At 34.5% G+C, this 26,475-nt stretch overlaps 1 protein-coding gene across 5 annotated transcripts in view; it reads right to left on the bottom strand.

Moving 5' to 3' along the window:
* Positions 1–26,475, bottom strand: part of NOL4 (nucleolar protein 4) — a 137,007-nt gene that overhangs the window by 61,156 nt on the left and 49,376 nt on the right. For all 5 annotated transcript variants that reach the window (XM_039333640.1, XM_039333639.1, XM_039333641.1 and 2 more), the window contains exons 2-5: positions 24,134–24,283; positions 13,906–14,017; positions 9,878–9,990; positions 3,599–3,731 (exon numbers count right to left, since the gene is read on the bottom strand). In XM_039333640.1, coding sequence (XP_039189574.1) covers positions 3,599–3,731; positions 9,878–9,990; positions 13,906–14,017; positions 24,134–24,283 — 508 coding nt within the window. The remainder of the gene's footprint in view (positions 1–3,598; positions 3,732–9,877; positions 9,991–13,905; positions 14,018–24,133; positions 24,284–26,475) is intronic.

Raw genomic sequence — 26,475 nt, 5'->3', positions numbered from 1 at the left:
AAAGAATATAAATTAAGGGCCTTCGCAGATGACTTGGTGGTTACCTTATCCCAACCTACTTATTCTGTAATAGAACTACTACAATTGATACATCAATATGGACGGGTTTCGGGTTTTAAAATTAATAATAATAAGACTGAAATATTGCCCAAAAATATGACTAATCTGGATAAGCAGATTTTGGTCAACCTGACAGATTTTGAGGTTGTTAATAAGGTGAAATACTTGGGGGTTATTTTATCTGTTTCTAATGCAAAATTGTATAAAAATAATTATGAAAGGTTGTGGGTCAATATACAAAGAGATTTGAAAAATTGGGAGAAGTTGCAATTATCTCTTTTGGGAAGAATTGAGGCGATTAAAATGAATGTTTTGCCAAAGTTTCTTTTTTTATTTCAAATGATACCTATTTTAAAGAATGAGGTTAATTTAGATGAATGGCAGAAAGGTATTAATAAATTTATCTGGGCAGGGAAAAAACCAAGAGTAAAACTTAAAATTATACAAGATATTCGTGAGAGAGGTGGACTCAAGGTACCGAATTTGAAATTGTATTATGAGGCTGTGGTTTTAACATTAATAAGTGATTGGGTTAATTTAACAAATGTAGAAATACTCCTCTTGGAGGGTTGGGATTTACTTTTTGGATGGCATGCCTATTTAATTTTTAATAAAAAGGTCGATAGGGTTTTTAAATCTCATATTATAAGGATTTCTTTACTTCAGGTTTGGAGGAAATATTATAGAAGTGATTTTAAAATTCCATTATGGGCTATACCATGGCATGCGATAGAAGGGATAAAAAACTGGGAATTTTAAAAAAATTTTTGCAAGTATATAAATTCTGTTATCAGCCTTCTCAAGAAAATATTAATTATCTTTAGGAGTTAGATGTTATGAATTATGTTCAAAATGTAGATCTAGCAAATTTCAATTTAAAAACAAAATAATAGAAATTTTGTTTTTAGCTGGAGACTTGTAAGCAATGCACTTAACTGTATTTATAAGAAGCACATGTACTATACTCCATTATACAAAGAATAAATACAGAAAAAGAAGAATTCCAGTCACTAGGATAGAAGTCTTGTTGTGTACCACTCACTCATATCCAACCCTCAGCCTGTCTATAGATCAGTATACTCCATATCCCTTTGTCTCGTACCACTTCCTTCACTTGCCATGGTCATCACAGTGTCATCCTTTATAATGTCTAGCCAGTGGATAGTAGGGCAGCCCCTTCTCCTTTTTCCATTGATCACTCCCCCATGATTGACTTTTCAAGTGAATCAGCTCTCATGACATGATCAAAGTGTGACAGACTGTATGTGACGATCTTGGTTCCAAGTGATATTTTTGGTGATGTTCAATCTAGGATTTCTTTGTTATTTGTGTCATGGTCAACACAACTGAAAGCTTTTCTGTAATTAATGAAGCACATGTGGAGGATTTGGGGTATTCTTTGTTTTTTCCATTATCCATGTACGTTGGAAATATGATCATGCATTCCTCTTCCTTTCTGAAATCCTGCTTATACATCAGCCAGTTCTCTGTTGGTCGTTGGATTCAAACTTTGGTGGATTATCTTCAAGAGAATTTTGCTTATGTGTGTTATCAAGGCTATGGTTCTGTGGTTGGAATAATCTTTCATATCACATTTCTTTGGTATTGAGATAAATACTGACCTTTTCCATTCTTTTGACCACTGACCAGACTTCCATACACTTTGGCAAAGTGCTATCAATTTTTTTTTTGTTGTTGTTGACAGTGGTCTCAACAACTCTGCAGGAATTCCATCAACTTCTGGGGTTTTGCAGTTAAGCAATTGGTTGAGTGGCCCCCTACTTCCTCCTCCAAGATGTCTGGTTCTATTTCTGGTAGGTCAGCTTCTTCTCTTATGGCTTGGCCTTATTTTTCATTTTGTGTAAAGTCGTTCTGCATTTTCCCACCATTTTACTCTGATTGCTTGTTGGTCATAGAAGGCTACTTGTGGGTAAATTACAGAGAATTAATTGGCTTAGAGCAGTGGCCCAAGAAATTTAGACTTAGGATTCAACTTTAGGAAAAAAAATAGTCCTATTCTAGATGGGTACACATTTGAAATATCAACTGATGTAGCCAAAGCCCTGGAAAAAAAATAACCAGCATAAGGCAACTGTTTAACCTCAAACGGCTTGGGACTGCATCTGGGTCTCTTTCTGAGAAGGCTCTGAGTTGTAAAAACATTCTCTTACTGCAATTGCAGGTGCACATTCCATCCCATCTCTTCAGATGACACAAGAGGGTGCATCCTGACTTAGAAGGGCCATAGACTTTATGGCGCTGAAGAACTCTCTGGTGGCATATATGTTTGCATAGCATTTCACCTGCTCAGCCTTCTTCCGCCACCATTTGTTCTGTATTTCTCACAGTTTTATCTATATTTTAGATTACTGATACTCAATTTTTTCTTTTTTTTTGATTTGATGATGGATTTTTATGCCTGTCTGCCAAGGTCTTGTTCTTGGCCTGAAGGGCTGCTGAAATGGTTTTGTGGTTTTCATCAAACCAGTCTTGATACACCCAGATTTTCAGTCCAAGTGCACTTTTTGCAGTCTGTGTAATACCTTCTTTAAACTGCATCCACTTTTCAAAATGGGTTCCTACTGGAAAGTTTTTCATTAAGTACATCTTGAAAGTGTTGGACTTGATCTATTTCTTGTAAACTGATGATGTGGATTGGCTTTCTGACAGTTCTTGGTTGCTTATAATGTAAAGAGGAATATGAAATTTGAGGAGTGACTAAGTCAGCCTGTGATCTGTCTAGTACTCAGCATCTTGCATGGTATGAATGATGGTGATGTCTTTAAGATCATGCTGACATACTATGACATAGTCAGGTAGGTCCTGGTGTTTGACCTAGGATGCATGTAAATAGTTTATACTTGTTTGCAAATCTGACCATAGTGTTAGTGATGCAGAGGTTGTGTTTTACAAAGTACATTAGTAATCTTTGAAGCATTAAAGCAATTATTCCTTTTTAAAACTTTCATGGTGGCTTCAAAGTCTGTCTAATTTATAGGACATGTCTCTGCATACACAGATAACATTTCTGTTAGGGCCAGATGTGGAGCAAAGCAAATATGTAAAGCAAATACACAAAGATGGGTGGTGATAGTCTGAAAGCATCTTCCGAAGAATACAATTACTTTAATGATACATTCACACAAAAATTGTTTTTGTTTAAAATCCTTTGAACAGTCCTATGAAATAGTTCATCACAATCAGGAATCAGCAATTGCCTGCAAATAATCAGAAATAAAGAGCCTATTTATTGTGATGGTTTATTGTGATCTCCAGAAACTAGGAGATTCCAAGTTCTAGCCCTGCCTTAAGCACAAAGCCAGCTGGGTGACCTTGGGCTAGCCACTTTATCTCAGTCCTAGGAAGGAGGCAATGGCAAACCACTTCTAGAAATCCTGCCAAAAAAACTGCAGGAACTTGTCCAGGCAGTCTCAAGAATTGGACACAATTGAACAGAAGAAAAACAAAAACAGAAATGTATAAAGAAAAAAACCTTAGCAATAAAACTCATTTTCATCTATTAAACACAATATCTTACCGTCTTGCTGACTTTGAAGATTCTGTGGACTTTGAATTCTTTCTTCAAGATTTGAACTGAGGTCAGAATTCACAGCAGACATTCTAGTAGAATCACTCAAATCAAATTCATCACTTTCTATGGAACTTTCATCCTGAAAATATAACATTCCATATCTGAGCTTATTTAAAATATCATGGTAATTTTCAAACAGGTTTGTACTGAATTGGATTAGGTAATAACAAATCTAGCAAAAAATACATATAAAAAATCAGAATACTTAAGATTGTAAGTATCTTTATAAGAATAATTAACTGGCTGATTTCCCCCTGAAACCTATGTTCACACACACTAATGTTGTGTATAAATGGATTCATAATTAATGATTAAATGGAACAGAGATAGAAGGTTGCACAAAACACATATAATTTCTACAAACAGGTGATCATAATACTTCTGTCTCTTAAAAAGGCAGAATAAAATGGTGTAAGATAACAGTGGTACATAGCATTATATCTTTGCTTTAGATCAGGGGTTTTAAATTTCTTGGGATTTAGGACACATCCAGAATTTTAAGAATGTAATGGATATTGTTTAAGAAATGCTGGCTCTATGGAAAGCACACTATCACGGAGGACATTGATTTAGCACAGGGATCTCCAAACTGTTCAAGCGGAGGGCTACATTTTGCAAACATTCAACATTGGGCTTTCTTTATGTATGTGAAAGGGGGATGATCCAAGGGAGCCCTTGGACCACACACACACACACACACACACACACACACACACACACAGCAAAGGAAGCAACCCTCTAGTGAGCTCAAAGCCAGCACAAATTTTAAAGGGAAAGAGGCTTTCCCTTCCTTGTCCAGCAACCCTCCAGCTTGCTTGCAATCCCCCCCATTGGAGGAATCAAGGGAATACTGTCTTCTTTTCCAAACAATGGTGAGTATAACCCTGATTTTTCTCCCTGAGCTGTTTTGAAAGGATTGGAGCACAGCACATGGGAGGAGCTGGTGGGCTGGAAGGAACCTTCCAGAGGGCTGGATGTGGCCCTTGGGCCATAGTTCGGAGACCCCTGATTTAGCAGAATATCATCTGCCATCACTTTCACTCTCCTATGACAGGAACCCTGGTGGTACAGTGGTTGCAATGCAGTATTGCAGGCTAAATCAGCCCATAATCTGGAGTTTAATCCTGATGGACTCAAGTTGACTCAGCCTTCCACCTTTCCAAGGTCAGTAAAATGATGATCCAGATTGTTGGAGCCAATATGATGACATTGCAAATCATTCAGAGAGTGCTGTAAAGCACTGTGGAGTGGTATATAAGTCTAAGTGCTATTGCCATTGCATATAGGATGCGCCATAGAACAACTACTTTTTTTGGACAGCTGGGTTCTTTTAAAAACTAAGGAGTAGGGTGCCGCCTTCTTCTTCATCAAAGGCTTTCAAATATGGGGTCATCTGTCAGAGATACTCTATAGATCTTGTACCAAGTACATAGTTGGACTAGATAACCTCTAAAGTACTTTTAAAGTGCTATTCAGCCTTTTCACTAAGATCAAATGTAAGGTTCCTTCCAACTCTCTATTTTTTTTCCCTAAAATTGTTTATGGGCCTGTTTCAGTCAAAGAGCTATTCTGGGAAATACAGAGGGATTCTATTGTTTTAGAGATTGATAAGTTCTTTTTTTCAGTAAGAGTTTAATTAAAAATATTAAAATGCAAGTGGGACAGTAGCCTGATGAGAATCTTGGAAGAGATCTTTGGGTACACTGATAGAAAAATTAAATAACCTAAACTGAATCTGAAGGAACTTGTTTATTTTAAGGATGACCATTCTGAAAGATGCCTAGAAAAACTCAACTACTTCTTCTTTTTCTTCTTTTTCTTTTTCTTCTTCTTCTTCATCATCATCATTATCATCATCATCTTCATCAGTATTTTGTACTATTCCATAATTTTCTATAAAGCCTAGAAAATCCTAGCAAAGAAAAAGAAAATCCAAAGGACTTGTATAAACTCCATGTAATTGTAATAGATGCCATGGTGAGACTTCATAGCACTTTGGAGTTATGGAGGGTAGGGAACAAAATTAATTTGGGGGCAATTGAAGCAGAGGAATAAATTATGGATAAGTAATGAATAAGAACAGATTGTCATTGTTTCAATACTAGATCCTGTTACTGAAAAGCATGTGTTAACCGAGTTTTATTTCCACCCAACATATATGCAAGCATGATGAATTAATTCTTATAAATAAACATATAGTATAAATTCAGCCTGCATTTTTTTAAATTATGAAGCACTATATAACATGTAAAATTTGTTTATATTTTCTAGGGGCTCCCTGTCAATCTATTCTTCACACTATGCAATATATCCATGAAATGAACTCCTTCCTGATGAAAGGATAGAGCTTCGTTTTCTATCATGCTTACAGTAATCTAGTGTGAAAATTAGTTTGCTAGTCTGCCTGGGAAACTACTCATCAGAAAAAAAACAACACTGATTTCCAGAATAAAAGTAGTTTGATATAAGTCTTTTCCTTCAGCACAGTTAACATTACACAACCTGCCTGCTGGCCCTGCTTTTATTTCTTCACCAACTATATATTCACATCATTTTCTCCTATCCAGACTTTCACCCACAATGTGGGAATAATCCACCTCCTCTAGTCTATGCAGTACCTGAGTAAAACTATAACAAGGTTATAGTATGTACTTAAATGGATAACTAAAATAAACAAACTTAATAAATGAAACAAACTGAATACATAAGCTGACTACTTATCCTAGGATCCCCAATTCAGAGGAACAATTAGCCTTCAAAGCTTTTATTTACATGGAAAGAACAAATGTAGCCAAAAGTAGAAAGGTGTATTACACAGGGAGGAGAAGCTATAACTGTCAGGTAGCATTGTTTTAAATGAGTGTTTTATAACAGATTGTCTGCCATATAAGTTATCTGATGAATGTGTAATGACTTCTTTGCAAAGTAGCCTATTTTGCAAGAGTATTCACATATATTCAAAAATCTGTATCTGCTAACAAACCCCCAAAAGTAGGGAATTCTTGATTTGAACTATAATAAATGGATTCAGTGTAAATCATGAAATGGCGTAAATTGCCCTTTTAAAAAATATTTTACAAAGCACCAACCACAACTATTTAAGTATTATACAGAGATTCCACTACTGAAAGTTTGACCTAGATGCTAATTGTTTTTTACGTTTATTTAATAGGAGGTTCAAAAAGTCAAGATTGTTGACATGGCTGCAAATCAAACCCCCCCCCCAAAAAAAACATGCAATGCACATGAAAATGGCTGAAACTTGTAAGTCTCACAGACCATCTTGTTTTTTCTAAATGAACCTAATCTTTCACACTGATACCTTAAGAGATAATGTGGAAGGCATGCAAACCTAGTCTTTATTTCTTGAAATACTGTGTATAATCACTAGTACAGACTGCGCAAAACCCCTTTGTCTCTAAGACAATTGCAGAAGCTAGAGCGTGCTTCATTTCTGCTCCATAATCCCAAGATAACAGACACTCTGGAAAAATAGGGCAGAACAATGATCTGCAGTTATGTCTTCTTTAGCCAGTAGATACTTTTATGAGTTGTACTTTCTAAAAGTAAATTGTAACTGAAATAATTGAATAGATTTTTTTTTAAAAAAAGCTTCTTATACAAAGAGGCAGCTCCCTACACCTGCAAATCTGGAACGTATCAGTAAAACCTACATGGTAAACTGCTTTGGGTTTCTTTTTATTTCTGGTTGTTATGATACAACAGTTATAACAGGTACAGTCAAGCTGATCTTTCCTTATAACAACGCTGCTTCTGAGAAAGTAACAAGTCCAGTTCCACCTCTTTGGCTCTTCCCTGTGACTCCCACATATCATTACAACTTATAATCATGCATTGACTAGGAAAGTGTCAGGATTCCCCTTGCTCACTTCATTCGATCAGATAATTCCAAAGAAGGAGTGTTTGACTAGGAGAAGGAGAGACAGATTCCAGTCTACTCACACCCACAAAAAGCCAACTACGGTAGGTGATTTTGGAGCAGGCATTCTCTTTCAGTTCAACCTACCTCACAGGGTGGTTGTCGTAGGGAAAAAATAGGAGGAGGGAACACTGTATGCTGTTTTGAGCTCCTGAGGAAAAGGTAGGATGCAGATCTAATAAATTAATAAAAATGAATTGAAAAAAACCCCCAGAAAGAATGCATATCTAACAAAACTAATTTGAACTGATGATCAACTAGGCTTCTACTTGGAAGGAATCCTTTTTTCAAAAAGCAGTCAATTAAAAATAATATAACCTAATGAAAAATAATGGAAATGTTTTGTAGCTCCCATGTTTATGATACTATTTTTATGACTAGGACTAGGTCACCACCCCTAAGCCTCTCAAAAAGGTATCTTTTTTCATGATGCATCATTAAAATATTTTAACTACAATCTGAACAGAAAATATGGCATAACATAAATTGATTTGATACTTGTAATCATACAACTTTAGTGTTCCATTTGAGTAGTAACATGGAATTAACTTTAGACAAGATTGGCTTGGTGCTGCCATTTGATGTCTACATTAAGGAAAGCTGATTGTAAACATGCAAATATTACAAAAAATTATGTTTAAAAGTGTATGTATTATAAATGTATATGTTACAGAATCGTATGTGCATAACGTCTGTTGTGAAAATAAATGTTTTATTACTTTTGAAGATTAGTGTGGATATTGACAGAAAAAATTTGACTGAGTACAAGCTATTTCCAAACTTGATCACATGAGCTATGCTGGGGAAAATGTACCTTCTCCCTGTTTTTTTTTTTCTCATGTAAATCTAAATTCTTAGATTTTCTTGGAGAAATACTACCTCAGTCTCTTACAAATAACGACAATCTTTTAAGAGGAATGCAGAGGAAAGAGATCAAATAATATACTGTTCTTTTCCCTTCCTCATTTTATTGTGCTCTGGTGGATGGGTTACAGGTTGGGAGAAAACCAGTTAACATATTCTTTTGACTTTATTTTATACTTTTAGAGTAGAAGCAGATTATTAATTAGATCAAAGGGAAAGCTTTCCCATTCCTTCTTCAGACTGTTTTCTTTTCAAATGGTGAATGTTTTTAAAAACATTTTAGGTTGGGTAAAACTGAAAATTGGGTTTAGGAGGCCTTATTATGAACTTCCCTGTTCTTAATCTGTACTGCCTAAGGAAGCAATGATTGGTCTTGGTTTTCTATAAGTTGTTTTGGACATTTATATATTTCTTTTTTCTCTTTTTTCCTCTTTTATGTATATTTACCAGCAGTGTTTCTCAACCTTAGCAACTTAAAAATGTGTGAACTTTAATTCCCAGAATTCCCCAGCTGGCTTGGGAATTCTGGGAGCTGAAATACACACATGTTCAAACTGCCAAGTTTGAGAAACACTGAGACAGTTCATTGAGTGCCATCTCATCAACTTTGCTTATGTATATGTCTCTCTCCTCAATTTATAGGTAAGAGACAAACAAATTTATTATTATTATTTCTAACCCTGCCATTGAATTTTTTCAGATAGTCAAGATAGTCAAATATTCAGAGACAATTTGTTGCTTTTAAACTTTTTTGATTCCTTTCAAGACAACCAATAACACTATGAGGAAAGATATCTTATCCAAGTGGAAAGAAAAGTTTTGTTTCGGCTTAGAAGCTGCTTCTGGACTTTGTGCTTGAGGTGGAAAAAAATGATATTATGATTTTGGGTTTTACCGATTAGATTGATTTGCCAATACAGAAATGGCTAGTGCATATTACTATAGAAATGTAAAAAATTGAGATTTGATTTTAATGTTTGATTTTGTTGCATCAGAGAGAGTCAAAAGTCAATGCCTTTTGTTTCTTCACCTCCCTTTCTTCATACCTTTTTTGTTTCCCCTTTTTCTACTGTTGTCCCCTACTATTTGTTTTTCTATTTTCACATTTTATGTTATAAATGAATAAAACGAATAAAAAAAGAAAAGAAAAAAAGAAAAATATCCTATCATGTTACTTCCCATATTTTTCCCATTATTTGCACACTGGCTAATGATACATGCTGTTCAGTTTGCAAAATTGTCTAAAAATATTACATATCTATAAAATTTATTTTTAAAAAGGTTTACCATATTTACCATTTGGAAAAATCAAATTGTATTAAAAATAAAAACTCTTAACACAAGTCCAAACCTCACATAGCAAATTACATGAATGTAATTTGAATATAATTATCATTAATATGAACAAATTAAGTATTTACCTCATCTTGTTGGGAATTTAATAGCTGCAGCTTCATATGCTTCATATAGGCCATTGTGATTGGCATATTATAATCAATCATGCTTGTCACCAATGTTGGAGGTTTTCCATTATCTGCAAGAATTAGAACATATTATATATAGTGTGATAATTATAGGATTATAGAAGCAGATTAATTGTGAAGTGTTTAGAATATTTCCAATTTAGGAAAAAATAAACAGCAACTGCAACTTGATAAACTCCATGGGGATTACAAAAATTTCAGAACTAAAAACTTTCTACATAATAATACAATATCTTGAGATATTGTACTGTATATAGAAAGATTTGCAAGAGGTCCAATGAAAGCCCCATAATTAATTACATATATATCACTTTTCTTCATAATAGAAGTTAAGATAGCCTGCATAGGATTTAAGGCAGCCTCCTGTCTCACTAATCCCGACTTTAATTTCAGCAAGAAAGATACATCCAGGATGTGTAGTTAAATGATAAAGCATCCAAAAAGTATGCCAGCACATTGCATGTACCTAGTTGTTGTCTTGTAAAAGGGCTTTTGTTATGCTTCCGCACACTTTAACAAAATATGCCCAAATTGAATGATACTGGCTGTATGATTATACAGAAAAGTGCACATACCATCTATGTTAAGGCAAATACCATTCTATCTTCTACATCTTCCTTTTTTTACACCCTCCAAAATACACTATACAAAGACCTACGTTGATCAAAGCTATGAGGGTGACCAAGGTCCATATCTATGGGCCATCTGGTGATGATATAACTTTAAAAGATATAACTTATTCAAAAGGAAAAGACCAAACAAAAGTGGAGGAGTGGCATTATACATGAAGGAAGTGCATTCAGATATTGAGATCCAGGAATTTCAATGCCAAAGTCCAAGAAGATTTGGATAAAAATACAAGGCAGGAAACAAGAAGGTATTATTGAGGGGGGGGGGGAGATGATTATTGAAAATCACCAAGCTAGGCAGAACCTCCAGATAATGCCCTCCTGGACTAGTTTAAAGAAATTTCAGGGATAACAGACATAGTAATAAAGGAAACTTCAACAAGCCAGATATTTATTGGGAAATCTGGTTCGCCAAAACTGCAAACTTCCAAAATTTCTTAGTAGTCTTGCTGTAGTTAGTAATTTCATGTTTCAGAAGGCAAGAACAGGAGGATTAATCATCCTAGATAGGAACTGGAATTTTGGAGAGAAGTGACCATATCATCTTTAGATTCAAGATATTACAGAAAGAGAAATTGGAGCATTATAGTGTGCACAATAGGTTTCACAAAAAGAAATTCCAATAGTCTTAGAGAAGTAATATGCAGGATCCATGGGAAAAAATTCTAGGATCCAAGATTGTGTAAAAATGTTGGGAACTTCTCAAAAACATGTTACTAAAACTATAATTACAAACCATTTCAATGAGAAAAAATGGGCATTTTAGAAAATTGCACAGCAGGCTTTTAGGTGAACTAAGTGTTAGAAAGACATATTGAGCAAATGGAAGGTGGACCTAATCACCAAGCAACTGAATCAGTAAGTAGCAAATAGCTACTGAAATAAAGTTGGAAGGTTAAAGTGCAAATGTAACTTAGACTCATATGGGGAAGCTAAAAGGAACCAAAAGGCTTTTTGGTACTGTAAATAATGAAAGAAAAAAGAAGTGAGCACATTAGTACAAGAAGATGATATAATATGATATGATATGATGTGATATGATATGATATGATATGATATAGGATAGGATAGGATAGTAACAGGTGATGGAGAGAAGCAAGCATGATGGAGAGAACTCCTCAACTTTGTTTTGATCTTCTCCACAAAAGAAAACTGTGAAGGAGGGAGTGGCAACCAAGTTTTCAAGATTATTGTCAAGACCCTCATAGCTAGCAACATAAGGAAGCCAAAACAATATAGATTTTTAATGCTAGTCTAAGATATGAAAATGACAAAAACTGGTTCACAAACTCAGTAATAAAAATTAAGGGAGAGTCTCTTACTGAATTGCCTCTTTTGAGATAAACACCAAAAGTTTCATCTCCTGCTTTCCCACAATAATAATATAATGTGAATATGGATCTGAAAATTAATTATCAAATAACAATACAATTGTTTTTGACAGGGAAGATGAAGTAAACAATTATAAATTACAATAATTGAATTAATTCCTATATCTTATAGAATATTATTAAATATGGGGAAAATTATAGAGAAATTTAAGGTATACAAATGCAAATAAAAGAATAACATGTAGTATGTGACATAATATATGGTATAAGTGTTCATCAAAAATTAGCAAAAAGGAATATCTATAGCAGCATACTTCCTTGGGGGAATTCAATATTTTATTAGTTTATTACTATAACAGCATGATTCTGACCACTTTGTTAAATGGAATAAGAATTGGCTAGGTCAAGAGAAATATATAATAATCTTACTGCAGTGGAAAAATAATGGCTTATAAATAGATGAGTGACATGGAGAAAAGTGAATGGATAGCGAGCAAGGGCTAGGCCAAGAATCATGCTTCAGTGGAGTTGAGATCCTCAAAAATAAAAAATGAAAGATCTGAAAACAAAATGTGATGAATGAACTGGTGTATGAACGCAGTGAAAGCCAGGATGATTTCCAAAGATAGTGTAGGAGATGACCAGGCTGAACCCGAGGTGGGGTCAAATGCATCAACAGTCTGGAGTCTGGAATCCCTACACCCCTGAAAGACATATTGGAAGTCTGTTGACTCCTATCTGGTGCTAATGTGCCTTGACTAGATCAGATTCTTATGTATAGGTTGCATGGGATAAACTTGCAGTGCTTTTGAATTCTATTTGGTTTCTTGCACATGATATATACATATGGAAAGGTATAGTGAATTAGTGTAAACTAGATTTAACAATGTTTTTTTCTTATCATTTTAGTATTTCTTATCCCCTTCTGCACTTTAACTTAAAGTTGTTTTATTCCAAAAGTTAATTACTCCACTAAATATGCTAGAGGATAAGCCAGTGAATGGGAGCAAACAATATTCAGGCATGGGAGGAACCATTGGAAGAATTGAAGACCAAATTATGGGCAGATCATCATGGAGAACACCTGTGTCACTAAGAGTCGATAGCAACCTGATGGCATAAAATCAGTCATACAATCAGGGTACCTAGCTAATCTGAGAAATTGTCTGACTTGTCAAATTTATTTTGCCTCCTCTCAAAATTCTTACGTTTTCTATGAGAATCTTCCCTCTATCAGAAAGAATTTTCCCTCTAAAATTCAAATGTAAAGAGGAGAGAAAGCAGTTTTTTTTTTCATTTCAGAATATGTGATTTATGTTTGGGTTGTATCTATCCTAGAATTTATCTGTATTTTAACCCATCCTAAATATTATCATTGACATTTCATTTGTTAGATTCAGACTGCACCATCCTCCAGGATCCCAGGACTGCATACCTTGCACTCACCAGATCCTTTTCCCCACTATCACAACTCTGAAGGGCAGGTTTAGCTGAAAAAATCATGCATTGAATTTTCACAGATCATCTTACTACACCTATAGAGGATACTTATTATATATCATTTTAGAAAAACGTTCTTCTGCATACAAAGAAAATGAGTGAAATGAAGACTGTGACTTCTAGTCCTGCCTGTGCATGGATGACCTTGGGCCAGTCATTTTCCCTCAGCCCTAGGAAGGAGGCAATGGCAAACCAGTTCTGGAAAACCTTGCCAAGAAAACTGCAGGGACTTGTCCAGGCAGTTTCCAAGAATTGGGCATGATTGAACAGAAGAAAAAAAATCTTGCCATTATTATGGATATATGAGTGCATACATGGTATTACATATAATCCTTTCAGAGAATTCTGGAGACATATTACAGTATATGCTAATGCAGAAATGATATTATATGAATGTTTCAACCATTCTAGTGTACAACGTTTATGAGTCTTCACTTACATCAGGAAAATATAAGTGGACTATGAATAAAACGCTTTACATCTCATTATTTGACACTAAACCTACCTTTATGATCAGCTCCATCTGGGTTTAAATGCATTCTTTTCTGGCACTCTGAGCAGCTCATTAGGAATCGTGTCACTGCTTCTCTTGGTAGAAAGGCATAGGTCTCTGAAATCTGAAATGAATAATGAAATATAGACATTATGATATAAGCTGAGTGGGTATGATTTAATGGAACCTATCATTATATTTCTAAATAAAGTGTATGTTATCATAATTCCTGAAAGTCCAATAAAGTATGACTGAATATTACATTGAATTTCAAGCAATAGCAATTTACTTGGTCTACCAAATCAAGACATAATGTTAATAAAATCATTTTTGCTTATGACAAAAAAATCAAGAAAATAATAAATACTCAAATGATGTTTCTAAAAAGGTCTTTTGTTCATATATCCCAAATATTTGCATTTATCTGTTATATTCTTTTACCACTGCTTTTATTTGTCCCCAATTTTGCCTTTAAATAATACTTTGTTAATTGCATGACAATTTTAGATAGTAGCAGGAAAAGATGCAGCTATTTTAAGAGTTACCATAGTGTCAGATGCAAGGTGCTCAATTGCACCTTCATGGAAGTGAATCTACGCTGTTGAAAAGATTTTAAATTAAGCAAATAAATATAACCTACTGAAGTTTTTAAAACATAATGGTGAAAGTAGTGGCTCTTGCAAAGTTATCCTTAGTATGAGAATAACATGATAAATTCAGATGCATTGGCCTTTAAATAAGGAACATGGATATCCTCATCCTTCCAGAAGATACTCTGGGTTAAAAAAAGGGAAAATATAATTGCATATCAATCTGTCATGATTAAAACCCAATAGAGCAAAAAAATCCCCTTTTTAGCAATAGTTGCCGTCTCAATACATGTTTCAACATAAGCATTCATTCCAAAGCATGATAGAAAAATCATCTAAACATCACAACAGAAGCACCTTCATTTTATATGCACATCATAATGTTCCATTGTGAGTTGTGCATAAGGGACAGACCTAGTATCACAATATTAAGATATATATTTGATCATTCCCCATCTTGCCACCCCATGGATTGCTATGTCCAGAACCCCTATCGAACATAACTCTTAGTTCTACTTAGTTCCACTTTCAACAATAAACAATTATATTGGACAATGCCATGTTGCTGCAAGATAGACTGAACCAGTCTTTAAAATTAGGACTGCAAATAGTCTGTACTCATTAGTTAACTTCACTGACATATTCAAAAATGCAGTGCATTGAAATTAATGAAGCATTCTTATGGATTCATTAGCAACCTGTATTTTGGAGGATGCTTCATTTATTTTAATCAAAAACTGTACATAATTCATAATTCATTCAGGTAGGATAGAATTTTATTTGGAAAACAAAAGTGTTAAACTGAAACTGATATACATTTCATATACTAGTATAGTGCATAAAGAAAGCATTAGATTGCACAAAGGAGACAGGTTCAAGACTACTCTCAACCATGGTGCACACCGAGTGACTTTAGGCCAGTTACATCAACTTCTATCAACCTACAGGGTATTTTTATGGGGGGAAATGGGGGAGGGAGAACAATGTATGCTGCCTGAACTTAGGGCAGAAAGTAATAAATTTTGGATACCTATCAAAAATAGCTCACATGGAGATATACAGTTCTCATAGCGTGGCACAAAAGATACTCTTTCTGAATGGGAAAGAATGACCTTCTCTGTATACCAGCATATTAGATGCTTTTAGAAGTAATACCCATAACCCATTGGGTCATCATTTCGGAGATATTTCCTTACCTAATCAGAGAAACAGAATGTCTACAGGCAGGGGGAAAAACAGCGGAAGTGGGAACTCCCTGTTCTTCCCTACCTACCTTCCATCCCTCCTCTTCTTTCCTTCTTTTCCTCCCTACATTCCTCCCTGTTTTTCCCTTCCTCCTTCCCTCCATTCCCTCCTCCTTCTCTTCACTTTGTTTCCCAGCAACAGGTAAGTGGCTCCCTCCCTCCCTCCTCTCCCTCCCTTAACTCACTCATTCTTCTTTCCTTTCTTTTTTCATTCTCCTTCCTTCCTTCCTTCCTTCCTCCCTCCCTCTCCATTTCCTTGTCTTCCCAGCAGACTGAAAATTAGATGCTGGTGGGAGGGAGGGAGTGCATGAGTGGCCAGCATGGTGCAAGTGCAGAGAGACTGGAAAAGAGTGCACAATTTCTCCATTGAGTTTCTCCCAGCAAGCTTCTAATAAGCAAATACTTTATTAGTGGGAAAGTGGCAAAGAGTGTGAAACCCATATCAATTCTTTCCGAGTTACCCATCAACTTGTGAGAAACTGACAGGAAATGTTGAAAATCAGGATCAAGTGACCGTGGCTGACTATAACAGTGTAATGATGGCATCGAACAACAGTTGAGCAGTGGTGCTGAAGCAGCAAAAAAATCCCTAAAAGTCATTCCCTTGGGCGTGATAGGTCCCAGCATTCAGTAAGTTAGCCCCTTTGAGGTACTTTTGTTGACAATGTTTTGCCCTATGATATGTTTCACCCAATTGAAGGTTATTTTATTTATTTCTTTGTTAAATTTATTTGCCGCCTATCTCACCACATAGCTACTCTAGGCAGCCACAACAGTAAAAAGGAACAAATAAAAAGAGTGTGAATAGAAGTAAGAGAATAGAATAATGAAATAAGCAATGAAAAAGAACATAGTGAGAAATATAACTATTTGATTACTAAAAAAAAAAAAAAAGGAAGATGGACAGGTAGAGAGCAGAGAACAGGGGGGAGGGTAAAGTCTGCCACGAATCCAGCATCCACCTCCAGCGTGGAACTCCCGCAATCTGGACCCCAGGCCAATTGGCAGAGCCAGGTCTTCAGGCTCTTAAATTACAAAGTATCAAACAAGCATGAGAGTTTTAGTAGTATGTAGATTAACAAATAAATAGAATTTATGCTCCACTTCAGTCCCAAAATTATTTCATTCATTCTCAGATACAAATTAAGAATAAAACAGATTTGAGGTTCCATCTAGACTATCACCATTTTCACTTCCTAAATTCTTAGAAACAGTTTTGAGCTATCCCACAATCATTCCTGACTTGAAAACATAAGTTGTAAGGAGCAAACAATATTAAATTATTATTGCCTCCAAGTTGCCATGGGCAGTAATTCATGGAGTTTACTCCATGAAAGATAAAAATAAAATAAATAGCCTCTAAACCTTACTTCATATTGGGTTTGTTTGCTTGATCTTATGAAAAAAAATCTCAGTGGTTCAGCTGCAAAACTAAAATATCAAGCCACTCTTCCCTGAGAAGAATTGCTAATAAGGCTAAAGCTAAGAATCAAGGAAATAAAGGTGAAGCAAGAATTACCTCTAGTGGAGAAATAGTCACAAGCTTGTGAAACTGTAGTATTTTATACTTCTTTAAAGAAAATACTAGCTTTAATAATAATTTTACTGCTGTTTGAATGATATCAAATGAGCCAAAAATAAATTACCTCTGTTCTCCAATATGATTGTGTGTGAAAAAAGAAATCTGTCTCTTTCTTCAGATTAATACAGAATTCTTGTGTGATATTCTTCTACATGCCACCTACATACAATACAATAAGTAGAATTGCACAGGATATTTGTTGCAAACATTGTTAGCAGTGTTATTCATCAGATGCAACAGAGATAGAACAAGGTTATGCCTCCATATTTCTTCTTTCTGTTTCTAGGCAACTTCCTTGTTGAATTCTAGTATGTCGTGAAAGAAGAAGCATAGAGATATATGTATTTACTCTTTTTAAAAAAGATGCTCTTCTGAATCCATCATCCTTTCCATATTCATCCTGCTTTATCCTTCATTCATCAGATTTACATAACCAGTGGTACATTTGCTGTATTATATACTGCACTAATATATTTCCAAACAGTGCCCTTTTCAGTACATGGCAAACACTAAACATTTAGAGTACAGACTGCATTATTACTATTAAATAATTGATGATTTATAAAAAGATGACAAAGCATATGTTTGATGTGGTATACAAAGAAACATAGCCATACTGTAGATATAATTAATTAATCTGTCCCTTTCTTATAATTAAATTAAATATACTCCATGTACTCTTTTGGAGGTGGGATTTTCATTACATTTGAAATTTCGTCCATTGAAGCATTGTTTTAAAAGGCTTAATATGCTTTAAGCAAATTATTGGTCACTATTAGATAAGTTACACTAGAGCTTAGATGAGAAAGTGAACACTCAGTGCCTTGTTCTGCTTGATATCGGGACCACTCTTCTTTGTTCTCTTTCACTACTATTCCTATTCACTCTGCTCAAGATATTGGGTATAAGAGAAATGGGGGGGGGAGAATCTGCCTCGCTGGAAGTCTGCATTGTCATTGGCAGAGTAGAGGCTAGTAGGTAATACATATATTGCATATATGATTTTAAAATGTATAGATGCATTGTACAGTTTAATCTATTAATGTTACAGTTTTGGCCAAATTTATATATACAGTATATATCCTTTAAAATGCTAAAAATGCGAATCCTGGGCATCATATTAGCCTACGTTAAAACAAAGAAAAACAAACACCAGGATAGAATAAACCAGACTGTTTAATGTAAACAAGCCTGTGGTTAAAAAATCACTAAGCTTTCATCGGCCAGACTGCCGACATTGTCATAGTTGGAGTAAAAGGAGATCTGGGAGCTAGCTTATAAAACAACCTGCCTCTGTGCCCGGCTTCTTGAGCGCGTCATCGATCCATTGATTGTGCTCGTCTGTAATGCGCCGAGTTGCTCCACATATATAAAATCTCAGAATGTGAATGAGCAAGTAAAAGAGCATATAAGTTCAAATGAAATGGAGTTTATCTTCGTATTATTGTGGAAGTGTTTCCCCAGCCATATAACTAAATTCTTTTTTGTTGCCTTAAGAACTAGATTTAGTAGGAAATCATTTTGAACTTGTCAAATAAATTTTTGATATAAGTACTTTTCTGATATAATGAAACAGGGAGCAGGCTGCTTACAATTTAGCTACTGAAAAAGAAACTATCTGTTAGCTGGGGCAGATACAGATACAGATGTTGTGATAGCTGTTATACTATTTACTTGCCACATGCAATACCTATTAGTACTCATGTATTTAACCACCAACTGCCCTACAGGCATTGCAGCTTTGACATGACAGGACACTTACAATTCAAGTAAACATCCAGGTTCTTTCCCCAAGTATTTTCCAATTTTATCCTCTATCTACCTGTTTACAAGCTACCACAGTGTCCCAAGACAAATTTGCCAGTTTTATAGTGCCACAAAATCTTTATTAGTTTTCAGACTGGCAGAGACAGACCAATGATACTTAATTTGTTTACAAATGCAGTTAAAGATAAATAAACATGCTAGCAAGCAAGATTATCCTGATATCTAGATAATGGCAACATTAGAGTTGAAAATATTTATATTGTGCATATAATATTTAATAACGAAACCCCAATATTTGCACAGAAATAAGTTATACTGAGATTAATGAAACTTTCTCACAGATACATGTAGGTAGCATTGCAACATTAGAAAAGTTACTGGATCTAATTCTTGCATTAAAAATTGAAGTAATCATTCATGTTATTTCTTTTGTGAGAGAAAGACACAAAATAAGAAATAAGGGAAATGGTGAATTAACTGACTGAGAGAACTAAGTGGCAGAGAGAGAAAAAGAATGAGCAAATTGGCTGACAGAAAAACTGAGATGATGTTAGCAGATAAAACAGAAAACAACATACTGAAAATTATTTGAATGTGACTTGATTGGGGCCAAAATCTGGGGAAATAATGAGTAAATAAGGGGAAATGATTACACTGAGATTTTTCTATACATTTTGGAAACTAAATTAATTTTAAAGGAAATTATTTAATAATAATTTGGGAAAATTAATTGGATTACTTTTAGCCTCACTAACTTATCTTTTTAGCCTCACTAACTTATCTTCAGTTAAATGGTAGTTGTGCTATATAGAATAAAATGTTTGCTGTGAAATTTGTAGGCAAAATCCTCCCCTCTTCTTTATTGTATGTAACAAATTAGATTGGTTATTTTGGCTTCAGCAATCAGATTTTCATAAAATGGATGTTTCGCAACTACAGAAATTATTTTATGAAATGATTCACAATGTTTTCTCAAAATGCCAGATGTGCCACTTAATTTTTAAACATTTTGAACACTGGATGTTACACTTTACTGTACAGAGAGGAGGGGTGGGAATAGAAAAAGTGAAAAGTTGTAAAGCCTGTGATGATATTTCTTCTTTGTATATTCAGTGCAATTTTCTTTCTTAATAATATTTATCATGGAAAAGATAACAAAAATCAGATCTGAGAACATCTAGAAACAAATAAAGTTATAACTAAAAGCCAGCATGGATTTGTTAAAAATAGTTAATGCCAAACCAATCTTATTTCATTCTTTGACAAAATGACTAAATTAGTGGATCATCAGAATGCTGTGGACACATAGTATACTTGGCCTTCAGCAAGGCATTCAAGAAAGTAGACCACAACCTACTTCTTGGTAAGCTAGAAAAATGTGAGATAGACAGCATTTCTACAAGATGGATTTGTAATTGGCTGACAAACAATACTCAACAAGTCATCCTTACTGGTACTAAATCCACATGGAGAGAAGTAAGCAGTGGGGTAACACAAGATTATGTTTTAGGCCCAGTACTCTTCAATATCTTCATAAATGACATAGATGATGGAATAGAAGGGGAACTCATCAAATCTGCAGATGACACTAAGCTGGCAGGAATAGCTCACACCCCAGAAGACAAGCTCAGGATCCCAAAAGATCTTGACCAACTTGAACAATCAGCCCTATCCAACAACATGAAATTTAATGTAGAAAAAAGGAAGCTTTTACATTTAGGCAAGAAAAACTAAAGATACAAGTACAGATTAGGCAAAACCTGGCTCAAAAACAGTAACTGAGAGAGGGACCTTGGAGTCCTAGTAGACAATAACTTAAATATGAGCCAGCAGTGTAGGGTGGCAGCCAAAAAAGCTATTACAAACCTTGGTTGTATTATCAGAGGCAGAGAAGCAAAATCATGGGAAGTACTAGTACCGCTTTATAAAGTCTTAGTAAGGCCACACTTGGAATACTGCACCCAGTTTTGGTCACCACATTACAAAAAAGATGTTGAGACTTTGGGAAAAAGTGCAAAGAAGAACAACTAAGATGATTAGGGGACTAGTGGCTAAAACATACAAGGAACGGTTACTGGAATTGGGTATGTCTAGTTTAATGAAGAGAAGGACGAGGGGGGACATGATAGCAGTGTTCCAATATCTCAGGGGTTGCCCCAAAGAAGAGGGAGACAAGCTATTCTCCAAAGCATCTGAAGGCAGGACAAGAAGCAATGGATGGAAACTAACCAAAGAGAGAAGCCAACCTAGAACTAAGGAGAAACTTCCTGACAGTTAGAACAATTAATCAGTGGAACAACCTGCCTCCAGAAGCTGTGAATGCTCCAACACTGGAAGTATTTAAGAAGAGATTGGACAGCCATTTGTTGAAATGGTATAGGGTTTCCTGCCTGAGCAGGGGGTTGGACTAGATAACCTCCAAGGTCCCTTTCAACTTTATTATTGTTGTTGTTGTTGTTATCTGAGTTTTTGGAGACTGATGATGGAGACAAAAACATATGAAGAAACATATGCCGCAAAAAGAAGGGGGTCAACTTATTTTCCAAAGCACCAGAAGGCAGGACAAGAAACAATGGATGGAAACTAATCAAGGAGAGACGCAACCTGGAATTAAGGAGAAACTTCTTAACAGTGAGAACAATTAATCAGTGGAACAGCTTGCAATCAGAAGTTGTGAGTACTTCATTACTGGAGGTTTTTAAAAAGAGACTGGTCAGTCATTTGTCTGAAATGGTATAGGGTCTCCTGCATAAGCAGGGGGTTGGACTAGAAGACCTCAAAGGTCCCTTCCAGCTCTATTCTGATTGATTGATGTTTTTTATAATGAATGATATTGGTTTGATTCCAAGATTGCTCTACTAGCTTACACAACAACTATATTTTTATACTCAAGAAATCTCACAAGAAACTTTTAATTACTGTATTGAATAGTGTTTAATTCTAAACTCTCTGCAGCTTAATTCTAATATCTCCAATAAATTCCTTAAAGAATCAGCTGCTCACCCTTTTTCTGAATTATTAAAGTAAGCAAAAAGTAAGTATATATAGGGCCCATTGCCTTGTGGTTCTCTAATGTTTTAAAGTCCTTTTGAAAGAGTTTTACACATAGAAATTTTGTATCAATTTTTTAGAAATTTAAGGGTTATTCAGAGAATGGATTTACTTTTTGATTTTGCAAATTTTTGAACACCACTAAAATTTTCCTTCTATATGTGAACAAAGCTGAGGGTGAGGGCTGAATACAATGTTTCTCTGACTATGTTCTGAGTAGCCAGTCAATGAGATTATTACATCTGTAAAATCATGCTTGTCACAACACTATCAGAAGAGTGAGAATATGTGTGCCGCACTTATCTGATATAATTTTTTTAGATGAGTTGAGTTGAAGGAAAGAAATATGACACAGTTCTTTTTGCTGTTCTTTTTACAAACAGATTTACTCCTTCTTGTATTACCTTCTTTTCACTAAATCCATACATTTTTATTTTCATTATTTCCTAGCTCTCAATGTATTCATCTGATCTGTAATATAGTTCATGATAGTCTCTGTAGTCCAGTCTGTCTGCAAATGTTCAAGTCATTCAGTGTCCTGTTTATTCAATTTCTCCTAATGATAATTTATTTCTTAATTCTCTCAAATTTCCTCCCAAATAAAAAATAAACAATAAATTCTGTTTCATTCAGGTATTTGCCTGTCCTGACCATGTTCTAAGTGAATTTTTATTGCATAGATAGATCTTAGTGGGTTTTCAGTTATATGATTGTGTATAATATATGCAATAGTGATAATATATACACCTCCATTTTTTTAATTAAAAGGCAGCACATAACCCTGTCAATGAGCTACAGTATATCAATAAGCTCTTTAGTCCAGAAAATCAAGTGATAGACTTTTTTATTTTTAGAAAAGCTTATTTTTGAAATAGTTTTTGAAAATAAGTTGAAGTAGGTTGAGGCTGATCCAATAATCTTCCTTAAAACTATTTCACATTTTTATTATATGAAATCTTGAAGTTATTTGTCTTAAACTTTCATCATTAATGTTTTGGAAATAATCTATCATCTCTGCTATGTATCTGAATAAAAAATCGAAAGGGATGTTAATGTTCCTTATTAGTTCAGTGGTCAATTTTTTTTACTGAATTAACCTCAAATTCATTGAAATTGAATTTTGTTCCTTTTATACCTCTAAAACTCAAATTGAATATTGCTTTCTTCAATTTGGAACTTGGCTGATTTGTACATTACTATTAACAATGTTCTATTGTAATGTAAAAGACATTATTTGACTAAAAGATGAATTAGATAGGTAGAAGAGGACTTAATAAGGCATGTTTTGTGACTGGAGAAATAAAACTGGGGTTTCAAAATAATAAATGGAAGTAATAAAGTAATAAAGACAGCCCACATTACATTTGAGATACTATTAAGAATAAATTGATTCAAACTTTTTTAAAAATATCATATTTCCTGAAGATTGTATACCTAGTAAAATTATTGGGGAACATCTTATTTTACTATTAATACACTATATTAATACATATATTAATATAAATAATATTTATACATTATCTATTATCTAATATTTATACATTATCTAAATATTCACATCTATATTCTTAAGAAGGATAAAATAACTTATCAAGCATTTTAATAAATAAATGTTAAAAACAAAAGAATCAGCTGAATAAGTAAGCAGGACACAGAATATATATACATGATTTCTCTATCACTTAGAGGAAAATAAGTATGAAACATTATTTAAATATACCGGTGGAATTATTCTGATCTATCTGATCAACACAGGTCCTATTATATCTTCCTTTACTATAATTCATATAATTTGTACTTTATTGGCACAATATAGTATCTGCATTCCTTCTTCACTAGGACTTCAAATATATTAAAGCACATCTCAGCTTATTCAATGCAAGTCAGCATACATCCATGTAGAGATAAAATGGTCTGATTGAAAGATAATTGACAAATATGCCTTATTTATCTCGGATAAAACATAACAATATGCCATTCTTCTTGATGTAAGATTATTTACTCACTGCTTTATAGGTTCTTTTTTGTCCAGCATGTTTTCTGATTTGCTCTCCATTTGGTCCTGTTTCCACATGCATGGAGTAGATTATATCAAAGAAATCTTCAACAACAGCTACCTGTCTTAATGACAGTTTTTCATCTACCCCAATTCCATCCTAAGAAGAAATGACAGGAAACACAAAATGAATATGTAAATTACTAGCAAACATATCTTATGGTCACAGTAAATTGAAGATATTGACACTGATATCTAAAAATCATATACCAGTGGTATATCTAAAGATCATTATACCACAACAGTCAAATCAGTGATACAAATATTATCACTATACAATAAATATAGAATATGTATATAAGATTCTAAGTGAGTTTTATTTAATTGGAATACACAAAGCAGTTAAAATTTGATTCAAAATTGCATTTTAATCAGAAGAAGTGATTCAATTTGAACAAAATTTGTGAATGAGTTCAATAGAAGTCTATGTGTGCATATATATATGCACACACACACACATATATACATCATGTGCGCATACACACACAGACATACAGAGTACACACAAACATGTATGTGTGTATTTGAGATTCCTACTGAATCTTAAAACAAATCAAGGCCTGGTTTCACCTTCCTTCAAAATCCATAAATATAATTGGGACATTTTATTTACTATCCCTTTGAATTGACTGACTATTGCATTTAGAATAGAATAGAATAGAATAGAATAGAATAGAATAGAATAGAATAGAATAGAATAGAATAGAATAGAATAGAATAGAACTGGAAGGGACCTTGGGAAGTCTTCTAGTCCAGCCCCCTGCTCAAGCAGGAGAATCTATACCAGACAAGTGACTGTCTAGCCTCTTTTTTAAAATCTCCATTGATGGAGTGCCCACAATTTCTGGGGGCAAGCTATTCTACTAGTTAATTGTCCTCACTGTCAGGAAGTTTCTCCTTAATTTCAGGTTGCTTCTCTCTTTGATCAGTTTCCAACCATTGTTTCTTGTCCTGCCCTCTGGTGTTCTGGTGAAAAATGTGACCCCCTTTTCTTTGTGGCAGCCCCTCAAATACTGGAATACTGCTATCATGTCTCCCCTATTTCTTCTTTTCTTTAGACTAACCAAACCCAAGTCCGGCAGCCGTTCTTTGTATGTTTTAGTCTCCAAGCCTTTGCTCATCTTAGTTGCTCTTCTCTGAATTTTTTCCAAACTCTCAACATCTTTTTTGTGATATGGTAACCAAAACTGGCTGCAGTATTCTAGTTGTGGTCTCACTAGGGTTACAGATAGTCCTCAACTTATAATCATTCTTTAATGACCGTTTTAAGTTATAATAGCACTGAAAAAAGTGAGTTATGACAATTTTTCATACTTATGCCTATTGCATCCTCCCCATGATCATATGGTCAAAATTCAGACAGTTGGCAACTGGTTCATATTTATGGTGGTTGCAGTGTCCCAGTGTCATCTGATCACCTTTTGCAATGATTCACTTAACAACTGTGGCAAAAAAGTCATAAAATGGGGGAAACCCCACTAAACCATGGTCTTGCTTAGCAACTGAAATTTTGGACCCAGTTGTGGTCATAAATCAAGGACTACCTGTAATTATAATTGACTATGACTACCTGTAATTATAATTGACTATGAACTAGTCAGTTCATGAATGTATTTTCTACAAAGTCTAAGCCAGGGGTTCTCAACCTTGGCAACTTTAAGACTTGTGGACTTCAACTCCCAGAATTCCTCAGCCAGCAAAGCTGGCTGAGGAATTCTGGGAGTTGAAGTCCACAAGTCTTAAAGTTGCCATGGTTGAGAACCCCTGGTCTAAGCCATTCCTTTTACAATGTAAAAGTAGAACAAAGAGACAACAGCTGCTTACATTTATAGCAAAAGACATACTGATATTCGTATTGATACTAAACAAGCAGAGACTCTGAATTTCTTTATTTTTCTAAATGTTTAGTGTTCTTTAGATCTAGTAAAGTCACATATTAACTAGCTTCTAAATGTAAACTGAATTTCACCTCTAGTGAATATCACATTACAAAATATTCTAGATCTACTTTTTATTTTCCCATTCTTTATTAAATTTAATTTCAGGGGATCAACATGGCAGCTAGATAACTAGCAATATTTCATTTAATCTTCTGAAATCATATGTGTAGAGAGACAAGAGTATTTGTTGTATCCTATATGTATACTTGTACAATAAAATTCTGTTTTGCAGACTGCCTGGTCTCTTTGCTTTTATGATCTTATTTTTATTTTAGATAAGATATGAAATGCAATAAGTACAATGAATTGGTTGCATCTATAAATTTATAGCAATTGTATGGTGTGCAACATA

This window comes from Crotalus tigris, unplaced genomic scaffold (genome assembly GCF_016545835.1).
Source record: "Crotalus tigris isolate CLP2741 ecotype Arizona unplaced genomic scaffold, ASM1654583v1 scf7180000024506.7606697, whole genome shotgun sequence".
Classification (NCBI taxonomy): domain Eukaryota; kingdom Metazoa; phylum Chordata; class Lepidosauria; order Squamata; family Viperidae; genus Crotalus; species Crotalus tigris.
This window is presented reverse-complemented; position numbering and strand designations above follow the sequence as displayed.